General features: G+C 46.8%; 1 protein-coding gene across 1 annotated transcript in view; it reads left to right on the plus strand.

The window, feature by feature from the left end:
- The window catches only part of NCAPD3 (non-SMC condensin II complex subunit D3), a 675,764-nt gene that overhangs the window by 69,846 nt on the left and 585,078 nt on the right, over positions 1-20,840 (plus strand). The window contains exons 5-6 of the mRNA XM_069224452.1: positions 11,100-11,270; positions 12,104-12,165. Coding sequence (XP_069080553.1) covers positions 11,100-11,270; positions 12,104-12,165 — 233 coding nt within the window. The remainder of the gene's footprint in view (positions 1-11,099; positions 11,271-12,103; positions 12,166-20,840) is intronic.

Raw genomic sequence — 20,840 nt, forward strand, 5'->3', positions numbered from 1 at the left:
CCCGAGGATCAGTCCAAAAGGTTACAACAGCCCATCTTTAAGAGGTTCTCCTTTACATATCTTACCCAGTGGATACTTCCTGAACCCGGGATACCCAAGACCTCTTCCAATCCCTGTCAGTAGGTCCCAAGCTCTTTTATTGACCAAATACGTTTCCAAAACAATATTTGCCTGGATGTTGGCCTAACATCCCTATCTAGCCTAATAGTAATTGATGGAGTGCTAGTAGGGAGTCCTACCAGCTGACGCAGAAAACGATTTTCCACAGTTTGCAATTTCTCCATGCCCTTGTAGCCCCGTAGCCCAGATACATAGACGAGATGAGCCAGGCATTTACTGTTTGTATTTCTGGATCACTGGTGCCAGTGATGAAAACAGGGCCGATTTAGCACTCTAATCAAGCTCCCTGTCAATCTGAACTTGGATTTGGCCATATGGTGGGTCCAGTCAAGCTGTTCTGTCAGGGTCAGCCCCAGGTACTCCGATATCTGGACTTGCCCCAGGTGGATCCCTAGCAATGTTGGATTTGGTCCCGTACTAGGGCACAGGTTCAAAATCATATATTTAGTTTTAGCTACATTTATTTCAAGTCCTCTCTGGACGCCAAAACCCACAAAACGATCTAAAATCTTCTGGAGCCCCATTGGTGATTTTGATAATAGTAGGGTAATGTCTGCGAACATCAAGGCCCGGGCTTTGATGTTAGCCCGGCAAGGAGCGTCCCCATCACACTTAGTCAGAAAAGCTATTATGTCCTTGACATATAATGTGAAAAGAATTGAAGCCAGGATGCACCCCTGCCTTACTTCTCTGCTAACGGGGAAAGCTGCCATCATCTCACCCAGCTTTCCACAATGGACCCGTGCGTAATTATGGCTGTGAAGTTTTATAATGGCAGACAGGAGGTCACCTGGGGCACCCTTATATGCGAAAACACTTCAAATGTCGAACGTAAATCGACAAAGCAACGTAAAGTCAACCGCCTCCAAGTGTCACTATTTTCCAGTAAATAAGCTGGAGTCTAAAAACCTGATCCACTGTGCTGGGACAGTCCCTAAATACCTGGCTGCTTCTAATAGATTTCCCCACAGCCTCCTGTTCTCTTTTTTATTTATTTTTTGTCCTGTCCCATTCTTTTTTGCATCACTAATGCACCTCTTAAATATTGCACTCCTCTCTTTTATTTCCCCCTTATCTTTGGACTTAATAGCTGACATGAGGGTAGCCCTGGCTGTCCTACTAACCTTATTGTACCAGGGCAAAAGGGGCTTTCTCCTAAAATACATTTTTGTTGTCACATGTACATATTTCTAAGCTGGGTAAATAGGTTATTATTGATAGTAGTTACTTGCTCTAACAGCCCACCCTGAACCACATCCCACTTCAAGACTGAAGCTGCTCAGGGCTACATATATAACCCTTGCAGCTGTTCTCTTGAAGTAGCCATGGAGGCCCATTTGACACAACGCTTCCTGCTAGAAATTTGGAGCCTGCAATCAAATGGCTCATCAACGTTACCCCGCTCATTTACTGCCTGGAGTGCTACAGCAAATACCAATGCATTGTGGTCGCTACCCCCTCTGTTAAGTACGATCATGTCTTTTATTTGTGGCTAAACTCTTATAATCTGCCAGAATGCAATCAGTAAGACTAGTTCCTGGGGACCGATTAAAAGTATGTTTCCCTTCTTTATCAGATGGGATCCTAACATTTGTTGCCCGCAAACCCTTGTTCAGTGTTAGAGCGTTAATTTGCAATGCCAGGGCAGTCCACTTCCTAATACCACATTCCCAGGGGATGGATCATCCAGGCAGCATCCTTATCCTGTGTTAGGTGAACTGGGCAAGCATCCAGCGGTTCAAACTGACAATTAAAGTCCCCACACACATGCTTCAGTACTCCTGCCGATGTATTAATCAAATGTGTGTTTAATACTTCAGCAGTCAGAGATTCACAGTTAGTTCCTCCAGGCCTTATATAGACACAAATTGATTGAAAAGTTAGCGACACAGAAAGGATATCCATTGAGATAATAATTATTTCTTGGGCCATGAAATTTAGAGTAGTACTGACCCAAGTCGCTAGGCCCTCAAAGGGCCTACCTCTCTCACCTGTAACAGTTAGCTTACTAAAACTAATGTAGCCAGAGCGATGAACAAGCCTGGTGGACCAGATTTCCTGAAAAAGAGCATCTATAAATTCGCCCCATTCTAGTTGCTTAGCTTTATTGCACAACCCTGCTACATTCCATGATACTGTTCTAATCTGATTTACAAGAGATTCCTTTTCCAGATTGGCGCAGAGTACCAAAGGATGTTTTATTGCCACTGGACCACTAGAGGTACAGGAAGAGGGATGGGAAACATCTATAGTGGCATCCCCCCCCCCCCCCAGCATTAATTATTAATCCACTACTGATACGCTGCTCACCCTCTCCCTGGGACAAAGTGTAAAGATCTGGATTGATACAACCCATCAATATTGTCAGTTTTCCCACTTGCCAAGGACCTACAACAGGGGATACCATGCGGGCAATGCACCTTCTTGCTTGATCTACATGAGACCCATCCAGGCGCATTGACGCCCAATGTACCCCGGCAAATAATCTTATTTGATGTTGCCTCCCACCCTGTGTTTCCGTACCAGCATTACAAATCCTAACAGCAGGCTCTATGGAATTAAGTCAATCTACCCCATCTAGTGTATCAAAACAGCTATGTAGAGGGATTCCAAAAGTGTCTGATTAGAATACTTATTAAGGCTCCCCCACCCCCCAAAAAAAAGTCCATGTCCAAATGAAAGCACCTTTTAGGAGGCATCAAAACTTGGCTCTGAACATGTTCTGGCGTATAAAAATACCCCCAAAAAAGGGGCTCAATGGACGTTTTGTCACTAAAACCCCAAGTATATCTGAAAAGCAAGTTCTGCACCAGCCTAGGAGACCTGAAGTTCATCACTACGCAGTCGCCCTGCCAATCTACTGGCCCAGGCCCCAGTCAACCCACCCTGCGTGTTCGGAGGGATATCATTTGCTATGGCAAGGGGAACATTTTTACACCGAACCTGCCAATTTAAACTCTTATTGGTAAGTTCTTCCTGTCTTTCTCTCTGCGCCTGTTGCAAGAGATACACCCCTGCTGATATAAGTACGTAGGGACAACATGCTGGTGGAAGGTTTATAACCGGTTGCTTCTGGAAGATCTCGGGCGACTTGATTAATGGTTGTGTTAAACCCACCCTAAACACATGCGTGGGTACAATAGAAACCGTGCCTTTTGGACAATTTTGGGCAATATGGCCATCGGAATTCAATGCAACAGGAGTGCCCCCAATGTATTTAGCCTCAAGCTGTGGGACGATGACAGGTTAAGTTACAGAGTGCTAGTCAGAAGACGCCCGGGGCCAAAACAGTATGGCGTAATAAGTTATTCCGTGTTAAATTCAGATCAACGATTCCCTTCTCAGTCACTGCCAATCGGGCAAGAATCGTGGCGAGTTTGGCCGCCAGAATTGTTTTTAACCCTTGTTAGACATGCCTCCATTAGGTCATTAATCCAATGTGGAAAGGGCCAGGCCTCCTTCCGCGGTAAGGCACCATTGTCCCAAAAAGCTGATGCCGAGGCTTCATTTTGAAAGTCCGGAGTAGAAATTATATTTGCCCTTGGACGCCCTGTCGGATGTTTAAAATGATTGGGAATTTTTGTGGCGATCTTTATGCGTGCTCCAGTAACATCTGCAATTAAGATATTGGTGCAGGAGCTAGGGGTTTGAGCCTGCAGGACAGTTTGATCCATTACATCTTCTACTGTGATAGCACTTGGGAGGCCTTGGGGTGAAAGGCCACCACTAGAGGAATTCACCCCTGCCCCAGGGACAACCTTCTTTCTGTTAAAGCAATTTCAGTGGAAATAATGCCCACAGCACGCTGCAACATTTTATCTATACACCAAATGTGTGCTGGACTAAAGTATTTTAAAAGACAATACTTGCCCCTTAGAAAGATAGTGTGCAGTATGGAGCACTTCTGGGACACTATAGGACCGTTCAAATGACCGGATAGCAGTATGAATGATAATCATAAGTCAAGAATAAGGGGAGACAAAGGCCCACACTTACTCCTTGGAGTGTTAATACTGAAATGTTTAGAAGGTGGGACCAGCCCAGCCACGGATGGGCGCAGTCGGAACTGCCCTTGGCCCGGGCACATGCCCAGACGCGTCCTGCGCAGCGGGAGGGACTGGTCCAAATATAGCACCTCAGGGTGCGAAAATGATGTGGCGTACCTCACGCCTGTGAGGGATCCTGTAGGTTTGAGTCCTGCCCCCAGTCAAAACGCTTCCCGCGCAGCAAGAGTACCTGGTCCAAATATAGAGCCTCCAAGTGCAAAAATGACCTGGGGGGGCCTCCCTGCCTGTGAGGGATCCTGGGGCTTTGAGTCCTGTCCCCAACTGCAGCCACCCAAAAAGCATCCCGCGCAGCAGGAGTAACTGTCCCAAATATAGCACCTCTGGATGCAAAAATAATGTGGCGGCCCTCCCCGCCTGGGAGAGATCCTAGGGCTTTGAGTCTTGCCCCCAGCTGCAGCCAGCCAAAACTCGTCCCCATGTTTTACTGGACATAAGTTTGTGTATTTATTACTTGTGGTGGTCTACCATACACCTCAAATATTATTTCACTTTCTCAAATTGATCATTGCTCCTCTCCCGTCATGTAATAACATGACGCTCTCAGTAGAACATTTTGTTTACCATTCTCATTAATTTAACTTAAAACTGCTATAACACAACACAGTGTCTCTTTAAACAAGATGCTGATCTCAGTCATTTTCATTCAGTCAAAATCTGGCAGTTTCTTCAATCTCTGACTGGGGAGAAAGTCCAGGTTTTCCTATTAAGAAAAGACGAGGCCTACTGGAGGTTGCTGAATATGTGACCCTGAAGAAAAAAGTTTAAATGAGAATGGTAAAACAGGACTTATGAAATGTTTCTTTGCTGCAGTTACTTCCTTATCAATGTGATGACTGCCTTGCATCCTGCACCAACTGAGTGATATCAGAGTAGAAATATACCCCCCTTGTTGGTCCACATACTCTTTTATTAGTAGCATTCACAATGTCAGCAAATTGATTTTTTAAACAGGGGTTTTTACATGCCGTATTTTATTTCCAGGAGAAATAATTTAACACATGATTATTTCACTTTTTCTTTTGTTACTGATACAGTCTCCCCCTTTAGGTATTTTGCCGTTGTCCCCTGAATGTGTGGGCTTTTGGGGGTCAAAGGTGATCGTTGTCTGTTTTTGCTCTCTTATACCTCCTCATTGGTTCTCTTGGTTCTAGTATTAGAATCTGGGACTCAGAGTAGGGGAACTTTCTTCTATACATGGACATCTTGCAATTTTCTAGCTTTATCACTGAATCCAATTGAGATAGGCTGAACCAGAGAATCTGAAACATACATTGTGTAATGCTTCACCATCTCGGAAGAGAACAAAGCTGGGGAATTTAGTCTTTAAAAATATCTTGCTATGGGGCAAGGGTGAACCCTTGAAGGATATATATAGTTTTTATTTCAAAAGAATTTGATAGAATGTTTTGCATAATCCAAACATGCGAAAATATTGAAAAAAGACGTAATTGCAAGAGCAACCAATGTAAAAAAATAAAAATGAGAGAACAAAAGGGAAAAGCAAGTCATATATGTGGGGGTACATTATTGATAAAAGAAAATCGGTCAGGTAGGATTGTGAAGTATCAATACTTTGTAAGTAGTAAATTGATGTCATAGTACACGGTAAAGATACGGACAGTAAAATATACATTCATTATATATAGTGTAGCATGAAATCACTATACATTGACATGCAAAACAGTACCTGAAGATAATGGTTCATTTTTCCTACAGTATGTCAGTTGGTTAACAATTTACAACAGAAATGGTGGGTGTGTACAAAATGCGTGGAAAGTACCCCAAGCGGCTATAGTATGAATAATTGACTAACAAGTTAGGCTTAATGTGGGGCCTCATTGGTGTTTACTGTTGGCAGAAAGGAGTCAAGGGTTCCCCACAAATGCCTATGTTGTGGTTTCCATGGGATATGCTGCAGAGTGATGCTGTCCGCACCTCCCACATATGCAATCCCATTCAACCATGACTTGAAGGAAGTGGATGCAGTGTTCTTCCAACTGGTAAGAATGTTTCTGCAGAGGTGGCAGTTAGTAGAATATCTAGTAGTGATGCGTCATTGGGGGGAACTCATTCAAGGGTCTAAGAACCCCATAATGATGGTGTGAAACCCATGTTTAACCTGAAAGCCTAATAACCGTTTCAGAAATTTCAATATTTTGTTCCAAAATGCAAAAACTGCGATACTGTGGAAAATCAGGTGAGGTAAGTCACTCATTTCTTTATTACAGTTCCAGCACACAGTGTCGTTTTTTAGGCCAACTTTATGGAGGCCTAAGGGGGGGTGTCCAAAAAATTATATTTAGGAGCTAACATTTGGTCTGGGTGAGTATTAGTATAATTTTGTGGGAGGCGACCAATTTCCATATCGGTGTCCAGTTCTCTTGGGATACAGATTCTTGTTAGTCCCATTTGTCCTGTATGGATAAGTTTAGTCGTGTGGAGAGCGGATGTAAGGGTTTATAGTATTTTGAGACCTACTGTCCAGAATAACTAAGCGGATGAGTCTAGGTAGGGAGGAGTTTTGGAAAGACGGTTTGACTTCAGAAATGCAGTATGTAAGTTTAAGGAAATGGTAATAATCCATATTTTCTAGGTTTTATTGGTTTTGAAGATCTTTAAAAGAGAATGAGTCGTTTTTTTGCCTAGTTGCATCAAATAGTGTTTACCTTTGGAAGACCAAGATTTCCAATGTAGTGGGATGCTATTGATCTCAAAAATCATATTATTCCAAAGAGAGATCATGTTAGAGGATTTTATCGGGCATTCAGGGTGACTATGGAGTATTAGTAGGGCTAAATTAGTGTTTCGAAATAAATGTTTGGCTTGTAGGGAAGGATTCATTTGGGTAGATGATGGGGTGAGAGTCCTCCAAGATTGCTAGTTGTACTAGTAGCCAGGCTGGATTGTAATCAAGTGGTGGAGATAGCCAGATGGAACCCTGCTTTGCCTGGAAAGCTGAATGATAGTTTCTAAAGTTTGCCAGCTTACCCCACCAAGGTCTACGGGGAGTCGAAGTTTCTTGATTGAGATTCTAGCAGTAGTTCCCAACCTTTTGATTTCTGTGGACCCCCACTTTAACTTTAATGAAACCCAGGGACCCCCCACTGAATCATCATTAGAATCCGGGACCCCCGCCTGAGTCATTACTGGAAGATAGGGACCAAATTTGTCAATATTTGTTAATATTTTTTAATTTTCTAGGCTCTCGCGGACCCCCAGGGGTCCCCGGACCACAGGTTGGGAACCACTGTTCTAGGGTGTTTATTTTGCCAGATAAAATTACAAAAAAGGTTGTTATGTTTGTGATGGAAATCATCTTAGAGAGATATTCGGAGCATATATATGCGGTAATTTATTTTGGTTGTGACCATCATCGTTATCATCTCAATGCTTCCCCACCAGGTAATGAATTTGGGGTTCCAACTGTCCAGAAGATTTTTTACTTTCTCTAAAGTATTTTTTTCATTATGTTTTAAGGTATCTATTAGGTCTGATCCACATTTTATTCCTAAGTATTTACGGTAACTAGTTTGCTAAGCTAATTCAGAGTCCTCTAGTAGGGTCTTTAAAGCAGATGTTATTTAGGCCTTTAACTTCAGATTTATCTCTATTGCGACTGTAGCCAGAATCTAGAGCATAGTTATCTATAGTGCAAATAATGCTTTAATGGGGGGGGGGAGGGCATTATCTGTCACAATCAGGATATCATCTGCATATGCTGCTAAGTTTATTTCAACACAGTTATAGTTAACCCTGACTCAGCCCTAGGTTGTTATTCTGGATGTTGTAGAGAAGCAGTTCTGGGGAGAGGGGATACCCCTCTCTCATACCCTTCTCCAGTTTGAAAGATTACAAAACGAGGCCACCTGCTCTCACGCTAGGACTGAGATTGCTATAGAGCCATAACCGTTTTAATAAAATCTTCGCCAAGATTGAATTTTATCAGGGCTTCTTTGAGGGAAGCACACAAGACACTTATCTTAACCAAATTGAATTATTATAATGCTCTTTTATTGAACATGCAGCAGAGACTTCTCAATAAACTTTAAATTGTACATAATGCAGCAGCTTCACTACTGCTGAGGATTCCTAGGCGCCAGTCAGCCTCACAGGCTTCAGTAAAACATCATTGGCTTCCTATAAAAAGCGTATCACGTTTAAAGTCCTTTGAACTGCCTCGAAGGTTTTTCATGATTCTGTCCCAGACTACTTCAAAATGCAAGTTTAACTGGTACACACCTTCGAGGACACCACAATATTCTACAGCTAAGAATACTGTTGTACCAAAATTCCGAAGATCAGCATAGGGCGGCAGAAACTTCATAACCTGCACTGCCAAACTATGGAATACTCTCCTTCCTTATTTTAAAGAAACCTCAAGTCTTCTTTAATTCAGAAAATCCTTGCAAACATGTCTGTTCTGTAAATAAAACCTCGACCCTTCTGGTTGAAACCTTCATACAGTGACAGCGCCAAGACTCCTCTGGGCAGATGAGTGCTTTATAAAAAATGAATAACAACATAATTTCATAACATAACTGATGTAGTTAAGAATAGTTGTTTCTACGCATGATCTGAAAATGTCGTCTTTTATCGATTCATCATTAAAGCACCATATTTTGTCATTGGGTTTAATATTAGTCCCAGTAATTGTCAAGGCTATACATGAGTCGTCCGATATGAGGGAGAGTGCCCGTTTGATCAGTGAGGGTACGTAAAGGTGCCTGATATGAGAAGATAGTCAATGCTCGAATATGAGGAATGTGGAAATGAGAGAAAGGTGTAATCTTTAGTATCAGGGTGTTGTAATTTCCAGCATTCCTTCAAGGTAATGCTAGTAAAGATATTCAGGAAAGCTTTGTGAGACTTCGAAGGGTGGAGGGAGGATTTCGATTGTCCATAGTTAAATCAAGGGGGCGATTGAAATCTCCAGCTACTATCATCAGTTCATCTCCAGGTATATTTTTTAAGGTGTCACTCTGGGAATCCCAAAAATCGGGTACACCAGCGTTTTGGGCCATAAAGCTTATTGAGGTGGAAATATTTTCCATTTTGACAGTTTCGTGGTTGCTAGCCTACTCTTCTCGTCAGTGGAGTGTGAGATATTAGGGTAGGGTTTGATTTCTTTGAGATTATAGTTATGACCCCGTTTTTTTATTCACAGCAGGGGAACAGGTGACTTCACTTGTGCATCTGTTGTTAAGGGAAGCAGCTTCTTTCTGGCCAATTTTAGTTTCTTCTAAAAGTATTTTGAACAGATAGTTCTCAATTTTTTACGCTTTATGGGGTGGTTGAGCCATCTTAACATTAAGGAATTCTATTTTCAGGGGATTAGCGGAGAGTGAATTAGGGTCTTGTGAGGGCGAACGATTGATTGAGTGTATGTCCGGATTGTTGGACTGCAGGAAGACGAGAACACAGTGTGTCTGATCCCTAATGCTGACCCCAGTCGCTTCAGGGAAGGAAATCAGTTTGAAATGTATTTAGACAGTCACACGTGCCCTGGTGCCATTTTAGGGACACACATGAAATATTTACATTGCTGCTTAGCATCACGTAAAGAGAGACAAGTTGGGCAGGCAGCATGCAGAAAGCAGGGTCATATCCAGGCTAGAGCAAGCAGCTGACTAAAATTTGACTCATGGAGCTGTTCAGCATTCTTTGATTGCTTCTGGGACTGGAGCAGTAAAAGGGTCGGCGGCCTTTTTGTGAAGCTGGTCATCCTCTCATTGAAAGACTTTGGAGGCCCTGGGATAGTCAGTAAATGTGATCTGTCAGTCTCATGGAGCATCGCTGTAAGCTATTGAGCATAGGTTGTTCTACAGGTTAATTTGTGACCATTTTGCGCTGTGGGGACCACTAAAATCGTTGACGTCCACAATATATTTTTGACTTCTGGTCTGACCTGTGTGATCCTCCCATGTGGGGTGCTATAAGGATTTTAATGCTGTTTTCCCAGACAGAATGTTTAAAAAGTATTCTAAAGCTATTGAAGAGTATTTTTCTTGTCTCTATCTTTTCACAACCTCTTTCTTTCACCCTTTTTTCAATGAGGAACATCCATTGTATTATTTATGTGTGTGTGTGTGTGTATATATATATATATATATATATATATATATATATATATATATATATTATAATGTACATTTAATACCGTTTTGAGGTTGATATGATTTTAAATGTTTTGATGTCTTCACTTATGTCTCTCCCTGGTTATGTTTTGTTGTACTGTTTGATTTTGTCCAATATTGCATAAGTTGATGTTAGGTTCGGGGGACCACTTGTTACATGTACCAGTATTTACCCAGGTCTTTCAATCTGTTGGGTGACCCCATTGGTCTGTCTTCAATAACATGGAGCAGGGACATCTTTTTATTGAGAACAAGCATTGACGGGCTGATGGTCAACTCCTCCGCTTGAATGATAAATCAAGAGTTGAATCTCTGATAAGTGAGTCATCTGAGCTAAATAAACTGACACCTCTTTGATAGAGTGAGATGCCACCTAAACTAGGCACTTGGTATAATTTCAAGAAGCATACTTGAGGCAGAAAAGAAGCACATTGCATTGGTTTGCTTCCCCTGCCACAATAAATTTATGTGCTTTGGGTGTAGGTGTATTGGTGTCGATTGAAGCTAGGAGGTTGCCTACCTTGACAAAGGGTCATAATTCTGAGAGACCATGCAGAATCCCAGGTGTATTTGTGAGCTATCTGTTGTTACTATGAACATCTAGGACTGGTAGCCAATTAGCAGGCTTTCTGACCACTAGAAAGAGTCTGAATTAAAACCCTTATCCCTACTTTGTCCTGGACACTTTTAAAGCTACTTTTTGAATGTATGCTGCACAAGACCTTAAACTGCAGCATTGAAGATGCTCAACTATTTAAATCTCTTCTGCCAATTCCAGATGGATGATGTGTCTGAAGAGGAGGGTGAGCAGGAAAATGAAATGCATTTTTCCCCCAGGGATCTCCTTCAAATTCGAGAGACCATTTTTCGTTTGTTGAAGAATTTCTTGCGGCTCCTGCCAAAATTTTCCTTCAGAGAAAAACCTCAGTGTGTGATGCACTGCATCCAGGTAACTATGAAAGTGTAAAATTCTGTGAAATCATGTGAGTGTAACATATTCTGTGTAGGCAACAGTCTAGAAACTAAATCATAAAAGAGGCATGCAGGCCTTGATGTACTTGCTGCACAACTGATGCAGGGGCATTCCATAGTAATGTGCTATTTTATTTATGCTCTTAATATAATGAAGAGGTAGTGATTGGCAAATATCAGAGTAGCTTGTGTGGTACATTGTATACATGTAATAGGATGATGTTCCTGAAAACTTTCAAAAGAGATATTGTTTGGTGAATTGCAAATGAGCAAGACTATGTGTATGTATCCTTGGAAAAGAGAGATCCAGATATGTTCAAACACTAACAGAGGCTTATCGGGGTCCAACAAACAGGTCCGTGGAAACTGGGTACCATTGGACATAACATCTCTTTACACAAAAGTATGTGGCTATCACTTATAAGAGAGCATATATATGTTTCTGTTTGCAGACTAGAATGACAAAACAATTGAAAAGGGGCACCTGTGTTGTGTGGAGTACTGCGTATAAATTGACATTACATTCATTTGACTCGTGTCGGCAGTTAATATCTCAAGTTAGTTCCCACCGAACATCATCTGTGTGCACATGACTGTAAATAGGATTGCAAATTAAATGTTTTGAAAAATAAACATATTGAGTCATTAAGATAGTACATCTCTACAAACCCAGTGGTACCTTCAAGGATTGTGCATGTAGAGACTGGAATCATAATAAATACTGGGGGCTTTTATCATGTTGAAGAGATGTGGTTACTCAACTTTGTCTGTCTGATAATGGGACGCATTAATTTCCTGTTTGTCTTGCAGATCTTCATTGGTTTGACCCATTTTGAATCCGTTTTGTATGAGATCCAGTTTTCAGCATCAAGGTGCAGTATCCTAAATAAGTATTTTAATTATTCATGTTGGACCTGGCCATTTTTGTAGGGTTATCCCCTAACATTTTGCCCTCTTCCTCCTAACTATGCAGACCTGTTTGTGTTGGCTTTAGGACTCTGGGCACTTTTTCACTGCTGACCAATGCTAAAGTGCAAGTGCTCTGTGTCTAAATTGTACTGGTGATTGGTTTATCCATGATTGGCATACTTGATTTACTAATATGTCACTAGTAAAGTGCACTATGTGTGCCTAGGGTCTGTAAGTCAACTGCTACTAGTGGGCCTGCTGCACCAACTATGCCACCCACATGAGTAGCCCTGTAAACATGCTTCAGACCTGCCACTGCAGTGTCTGTGTGGTTAGTTTTAACCTGCCACTTCAACCTGGCAAGCCCAAACCTTCCCATTTACTACATGTAAGTCACCCCTAAGGTAGGCCAAAGCAGCCCCATGGGCAGGGTGCAGTGAATTTAAAAGGTAGGACACATGTACTGTTGTGGTTTACATATGTTGATTGTGAAATACTGCTAAATTCGGTTTTCACTATGGCAAGGACTATCTCTCCCATTGGGTAACATTGGGATTGATTTGAAATATCTTTTTTTTTTTTTATAAAGACTTTTTATTGTTTTGCAAGAAAGTGAATACAATGATACATACATTTAACAGGATGCCAACGGGCATCTAACAACGGTCGAACCCATAATCCCAGGCAGTACAATATAATTGGAGGCTATACTTTGTTTAGTTTAGGAACCTGCTGCGGCCTCCCACTACCCCCATATCTTATTATATTTATTTGGACATCCTCTAGCCTCATATACAAGTTTTTTCACTCTGTGCACACCAGTCTACCCCTCTTTTCCATTTAGTCAGTGTTGGGGCACTTTTAGCCCTCCAGCCCGCCACTATATCCCTCTTGGCCACTAAGCACGCTACCCCAAGGAAAGCTCGATCTGGTCTCCTCAACCCAGTGTCGCCCATGATCCCCAGAAGGAGGGGCAGAGGTTTCCTCTCTATATCTTCCTGTAAGACCCCAGAGATTTCCTGCAAGACAGCCTCCCAATAGGTCACCATGGCTGGGCAGGTCCACACCATGTGGAAAAAGTCGGCTGTAGGGCTTCTGCAGCGAGGGCATTCCGCTGTGGGGCGTAGGCCCGCTCTGTGTAGTTTGACGGGTGTAAAATAGGCTGTGTGAAGATAATATGTTTGTATCAATCGAAGGCGTGTGGCCATCGCTAGGGCGTGCGGGGCCATCAGTGCTTCGTCCCAGTCCATCTCCTCCATGGGGCCCGTCCATCCCTCCCACCTCCGGCGGAGCCCCTCCAGAGAACCTGTGGTGCCGGTGATCAGGGTACGGTATATCTGAGAAACACCTCCCCTACCCAGACCCCCCATCAGCACCTTGGCCTCCATAGGACTATGCTCGGGTATGGCTTCTCCCACCCAGACGTGTACTGGTAGGGCGTGGCGGAGCTGGAGATACCTGTGGAACTGTGTCTTATTCAATGAAAACAATTTCTGGAGGTCCTCAAAGGACCACATGTGCGACCCTCTCCAGACGTCACCCAGAGTGGAAATACCTATGTTATCCCAGTTTTGAAAACCTTCCAGGCCCGCCACCTGCGCCAAGTGCCTCCCATGCCATAGCGAAGTCTGCTGGGTGAGACGCCCCCGCCACCCCTTCGACCTTTGAGCAGTCTGCCATCCCTGTAAAACCACCTTAGTTACATCCGGGACGTCCCGGGAAATCGGACCCCCGTAGAGGGTGTCAAAGATCCGAGGGTAGCCCATGGTCTGAAGTTCCAATCGGTATGCCAGGTCTGTCCACCCACCCCCCACCCAGTCGTTGATCACAAGTAATTGCGTCGCAAGGTGGTAAAAGTGGATATTGGACATGCCTAAACCCCCCTCGTATACATCTCTCTGGCAAGTTTTGAGCGCCAGTCGTGGACGAGCTCCGCTCCATATAAATTGACGTGCCAGTGAGTCCATTTCCCTGAACCATTTCTTGGGTATGGGAAACGGGAAATTTTGCAATAAGTAGAGGAGCCTAGGGAGGGTCATCATCTTGTAAAGCGCTATTCTGCCAAGCAGGTTAAGGGGGAGGGTCTTCCAGCGTAGGAGATCAGTCTTGATTCTTCTAGTTAGCGGTGTAATATTAAGCTCCCATGTCAACTCGGGGAGGAGTGAGATGTATATTCCCAAGTATTTAAAACTGTTTCTTCGTACTGGGATATTTCGCTGCCAGTCCACACTGTCTCTGGAGCGATGCAGGGGGACCAGTAGGGACTTGGTGGGGTTTAAAATCAATCCTGAGTCCTCCGTGAAGAGGCCTAGGATTTCTAGCACGCGGGGGCCGCTTTTAGCCGGGTTGGAAATATATAGGAGGACATCATCTGCGTATAATGCCACACGATCCTCTAAGCAGGTGGGCCAGGACCAGCCCTCGATCAGTGGGTCTCCTCGTAGTATTATTGATAAGGGTTCTATTATTAGCGCGAAGAGCAGGGGAGATAGTGGGCATCCCTGCCGGGTTCCACGGCCAATGGGGAATGGGTCAGAAACCACTCCGTTCACCTGGACTCGGGCTGTCGGCTTGGAGTATAGGAGTCTCACCAGGCTTCGGAATTTGGGGCCGAGTCCGTTTCTTTGCAGAACCTGCTCGAGATAAGACCAGTCCACCGTGTCCAAGGCTTTCTCAAAATCAAGTAGGAGCAATGCCAAGGGCGTATGCGACAGTCTTGTGGTGTGCCAGGGCCAGGGCCAGGTGTAGCCGCCTAATGCAGTGTCTGGTGCTGCGAGTGGGCATAAAGCCACATTGGTCAGGATGTACCAGAGTGGGCATTACTTCTTTCAATCTGGAGGCAAGGATCGAGGAAAGCACTTTGACCTCAGTGTTTGAGTGAGATGGGCCGGTACGCCGAACACTGTCGTGATGGGGGTTGGGTTTTAGGGATCACTACAATTGTAGCTTGATCTATCTCAGTGGGGAAGCGGCCTAATCTCTCAGCCTCTTCATACATGTTAAGCAGGTGTGGAACCAGAATATCACTGCATTTCCTGTATAACTGCTGGGAAACCGTCAGGGTTACCCGATGCCAGGCTGGAGATCGCATTGGTGATTTCTTCGAGGCTGATGGTTTCGTCTAGTCTGTCTCTTGTCTCTGAGGAGACCCTGGGAAGGATAATATCGTTTAGGAGGGGAGCCTCTCTCTCGACGGCAGGGCGGGGGTGCATTGCATATAAACGGGCGTAGTAGGAGGCGAAACTCTGCGCAATTTCAATAGGTGTTTTGGAGAGGGAGCCCGAGGCCTCTAAAATCTCAGGAATAACTCTGTTGGCCAGAGGACGGGTGGCCAGCCAATGCAGAAGCTTCCCATTTTTGTCCCCCCAGCCATATATTCGGGCCACAGAGGCTCTCCAGATATGTTTTGCCGATTCTAGCATTATGTGTTTGATTTCGTCTCTGACTATAGTCAACTGCCTCATGGTAGAGGCAGACGATAAAGTCACTTGTTGGCGCTCCAGTCTTAAGGCCTTGGCCTCCAGGTCGGAGACCTGAGAATTCCGGTCTCGCTCGCGGGAACGGACAAGGTATTTAGCTTGCCCTCTAAGGGTAGCTTTACAGGCTGCCCATAGTGTTCCTGGAGATGGGACTGATCCCATGTTCAAATCAAAATATTGAATAAGATGATTCCTGACCTCGTGGGTGTAGTCTTCATCCTGCAAATACCAGGCATTCAGGCGCCACATCAGGCGCCTTGAAGGATCTGTTCCGCCCAGTCGGACACGTACTGGAGCGTGGTCTGAGACTCCCCGAGGGAGTATCTCTGCCCCCATAATGCTCGGGAGGTCCAAGGCGGGCATGAAAATCAGATCTATTCTGGATTGCGTTTGGTGGGCAGCTGATGTATGTGTGTATTACCGTTCCCTGGGGTGCCAGGTTCTCCATACTTCACATAGGCCTAGGCTCTCAGCCCAGCTATTGAGGGCCGAAGCCCTGTTGGATCTACTGGCGGTGGCCCCGCCAGACACCTCCAGGTTGGGGTCGAGAACAGCATTGAAGTCTCCTCCCAACAGGGTGGCCCCCTGGGGAAGATCCGCTGTCACTCGGCGGAGCGAGAGTAGGAAGGCATCCAGTCCCGCTGGAGGGGCGTACACACATACAAGGTTTACTCGTGAAGCGTGGAGCATCCCCGTGACTACTACGAATCTGCCCTGTGGATCGGACTGCGTGCCTGTAATCACCATAGGTAGGGAGCGGTGGAGTAAGATGGCCACTCCCCTGGAGCCTCTAGAGAAGCCCGCGTGGTATATTCTATCGTACCCTCCTCGCACAAGCATGGGGCATCTAGTCCCGAGGAGGTGAGTTTCTTGTAAGAAGACCACTGAGGGGGAATATCTGCGAAGTGTGCTAAATACTGCAGACCTTTTGATCTTATCTAACAGGCCATTTACGTTCCAGGAGAGGACCTGAGTCAATGTATGCCAGGCGTGGGTTGCATATGTATTGTACAAGGTTGAGTGTCTGGCTGTGGATCTAGGGACGGCCGTTTCAAACATAACAGTGAAACATTAAAATAACAAACGAGGTTAAGCCACTCATTACTCTTTAAACTCGTTTCAAACTCCTCCCCCCCCCCCCCCTAACTGCCCCCCTTCCCATACTCCCACACCGGAAGCATCTGTCGCCCAAATACCCAACCAGAACCAGACAGCCAGTAGGACTATCATTGGGGTGGAGTGGTGGACCCCTCCATTTAACCGGATCAATTGCAATTAGTGGCCGTGTGCCGAGTTCAGGCGCTGTGCATTAGAGGGGCACAGTGCGACCAACGGCGGCCCCCAAGGGGCCCATATCTTATAAGTCGAACACCTCGGGCCCCCCTGAGATCCTCCAGCAGGGGCCAAGTATATCACACTGGCTGTATTAATCGAGTGCCGGGGACTGGCTCAAGCGGTTGTCATCCGTCGCCTGGGCCGAGGCCTGAGGTTCGGGGGTGTCCGCGCCTCTCTCTGTCTGTGAATCCAAGTTTCGGGCTGTCTCATTGTCCACAGGAGTGTCTGTGTCTTTTTTCCTCCCCCTCCGGGACCTGGTGCGCCTCCGGCTCTTCCGGGGCTCCCCCGGGAGGGGGGAGGGTCTTCTCAGCAGGACCAGGGGGTCCCCTCCGGGCTCCGACGCCCTCCTCCGTTAGCCAGTCCCATGCCTCTTCAGGTGTTTCAAAGAAATATGCTTTCCCGGCCATAAGGACTTTGAGTCTTGCGGGGAAGAGGAGCATGTATGAAAGCTGCATTGCTCTAAATTTTGTTTAACGTGCTCATATGAGCGATGGTGGGTCTGGACCTCACGGGTGTAGTCTGGGAAAATTAGGATTTTATGGTTGCGAGGGGGGGGCGAGGGACAAGTGCCCTGTGGGCTCGTTCAACCACGAACCAGGGCGAAAGGGACTGATCCGGCATCCAGGTTTTGATCCATTTCTCCAGAAACTCAGAGGCTCCGCCGTCCTCTATGCCCTCCGGGAATCCGATGAAGTGCAGGTTGTTGCGTCTTGACCGGTTCTCCGCGTCCTCCGCGCGGCGGTGCAACTCTCCGGATCGAGTCTGCAGCTGAGCTACCTTGGTTTTAAGGTTGGTTAGGTCGCTTTCAGTCTGGGAGACTCTGGCCTCAACCTCGGTGATCCGGTTCACTGCGTTTCTGAGGTCCTGCCTAACAAGGCCCACATCTTCCCGTACTTCCCCGATTTTGGTCTCTACAGCAGACTGCGATGTTTGGATTGCCTGAAGGATGGCACTCACTCCGTCCGGCGCCGGGCCTCCACTAGCCGTGTCCCCCTCTCCTCGCTGGCCCGTCGGCGTCGTGAACTGGTCGATCTTTTGCTGTGAGGGTGGAGGTTGTTTGTTCGCCTTGTCTCTCCCCATCGTGGCACAGGGGGCGGGAGTCAGATAGGTTAATTCTTGCAGTGCTTTAATTCAAGTCTTGGGCCTCTGCTCACTTGTTATGATCATGAATCTGTGGAGGGGCCCCACACCGGTGGGGACCCGCCGCTGCGGGCAGATACGGATGGTCTCAGTATTATGTGCACGAAGGCCAGGAAGACAGGCTCAAAACCTCTTCTAATTCCGTCTGTGTTTCCGTGAGCTCCACGCGGATGCCCCCTTCGCCGGTTCCGTTTGGGGGGGGGGGTCTAGCTCGTTGGTCTCCCCTTGACAGTCTCTCCTTGACACCCTTTGCGTGGGGGGGGGGGGAGAGAAGGAGAGAGGCACTTCGGCCTAGGATCTGGCCCCCCACACCCCCAGGATCCAGCAACTCCACGGTAGGTCCAGCCTCACCTTGATTAGGCCGCAGACTGTGTCGCAGTGTCCTAAGGTCGATTCACTGCCTGTTCCCAGTCGTAGTTGTGGTCCGCAGTGGGCCTGTTCAGGTCAGGGGCCCAGAGGGGGGGGTGAACCCGGCCCATCGGCACGCTTGTCAATTGTTGCTTGAAAGTTGATAAAGAAGGGGGGGGGGGGAGGGAGAGTCTCTTTCTCCAAGCCTCTTCTCCTCCCGTCCTCTCCACCCCGAGTCGCCTCCACACCTCCAGCGGGGCCTCTTCCGATCCCCCGCACAACCCAGGCGCACCACACGTCCTCAGCCCTCACCTCGAGTCAGCCGAGGCACCGGGGGGAAGGCGGGAGCCATGGGTGGGCATCCTCCTTACTGCTGCCACGCCACTCCACTTCAGGCCAACAAGGCCTCGCCCCAATTCAGTGGGGCTCCGCGGATCCTCTCCGCCGGCGTCTCCAGGTGGGCACTTAGAGGCGGCCCCGTCGGCGCAGGGCCCCTCTCTCGGGCCGGGGCGGCGCCGCCTCCTTAGTCCGCGGGGCTCTGCGCATGGAGCGCGGCCCCAGCGCCCTCCAGGGCTCTCGGCGCACTCTCAGTCCAGTGGGGCTCCGCGTATCCTCTCCGCTGGCGTCTCCAGGTGGGCACTTAGAGGCGGCCCCGTCGGTGCAGGGCCCCTCTCTCGGGGCGGCACCGCCTCCTTAGTCCGCGGGGCTCCGCGCATGGAGCGCGGCCCCAGCGCCCTCCAGGGCTCTCAGCGCACCCTCAGTCCGGCGCTGCAGCGTCAGGAGGGGCAGCAGCGTCGGTGTCGACTCAGCCGCTGGAGTTCAATCCCGGCCGCCATTTTGTTTTTCTTCCCCCCCAGGAGCCGGTCGAGCTGCGGCGCGAGATCGGGACCTGCCTTCCGCAGCCGCTCACCGCATCCTGCTCCCCAGGGTCCAAGGGTCACGGGGAGAGCCGGAAGGGCATCCTTCGCTCGGCCAGACCGCGTTAGCTATGGGCGCATGACGGAGGGGTCCAGAGCACTCTCAGAGTGCGACCGCCATCTTGACGCCCGAAGCCACGCCCCCTGAAATATCTTTTTTAGTGTAAATTCTCATTGGGAGCAGATGGAAATATGGAGTTTGGGGTCTCTGAACTGTAAGTTTGAAAATGTCACTTTTAGAAAGTGGGCATTTCTTGCTTAACCATTCTGTGCTTCTGCCTGTCCGTGGAATACACGTCTGGGTCACAATGACAGTTGGGCTGTTGTTGTGTATTCACTCTAGACAGTCACACAAAGGGAGCTGAGGTGTGCCCTGCGTTTCCTGATGGTTCTTCCTGAGCGAAAGTGGTGGGAGGAGCTGACGCTTGTACCTGAGTAGGACACTGCCTGTCCGCAGACAAATCAGTCTTCAACCCGCTGAAGTGTGCCTGGGGCCAGGCCAGGGAAAGGCAGGGTCTTGTGCACTGCAGAGACTTCTCTTTGGACTTTGCTTACTTCAAAGACAGACATGGGTATAAGTTCTGGACCTCTTGTAGTGAATCCTAGTTTGTTTTAATGGGATAACAGGAGTTAGCTTAGCCTCTGGCTTGCAGACTCGTGCCCCTGTCACCAAGTGACTTTTAACCTACTTAGCTTGTGCTGTCTTAGCCCATTTAATTATTTAATTCATCTAAGGTGGCTGCCTTGTTTATAGTTAGGCCACTTGTTACGCTTTGAATTATCAGTGCCACCACTCTAAGGCGTCAAGATCAAGCACAAAAAACAAACAGTAGGTGTTCACACTTAGGGATTTTCCCTCTCTATACTTTCGAGGGATTGTTTATAATAATTGCTGTCCCCCAAGCATGTCTGTTATCTATTTTTGGAAACACACCTACGTTAGAGGTCCTGGTGGATCTGTATAAATACATCGCACTTTAGACAGATAATTAGAGGGATTCCGACCAGAGGGCATCGCCACCATCGCTGATATTGATGCTGCACGTCGTCTTGACGCTGACCCAGTCTTCGTGTCCCTGCGGAGCCTGAGATAGAGACCTCATTCCAAGGTAACAAGGGTTGGGGGCTCCTCTCATGGACATGGCATTGGCAGATTAGGTTTAGCAAACCCAGCTCTCCTTTAGGTAGGAGGTTAGGCCTATCACATTAGGGTATTGAGGCATATTACACCTCTTATGTCTTTTACATGCACTGCAAGATGGTGGGGGTCTTTGTAATAATGACTCTCGTCTTCACAATTCTGTTTCTTGCACTATTGGTTATCCTAATCATTGCAGCTCATGCAATATATCGCAAATTGCAGCTGTGTTAAATAAAAACTATTGAAACTTTACTGCATCTTTGTCATTGCCTATGTTT

The sequence above is a fragment of the Pleurodeles waltl genome, chromosome 3_1 (assembly GCF_031143425.1).
Source record: "Pleurodeles waltl isolate 20211129_DDA chromosome 3_1, aPleWal1.hap1.20221129, whole genome shotgun sequence".
NCBI classification, from domain to species: Eukaryota; Metazoa; Chordata; class Amphibia; order Caudata; family Salamandridae; genus Pleurodeles; species Pleurodeles waltl.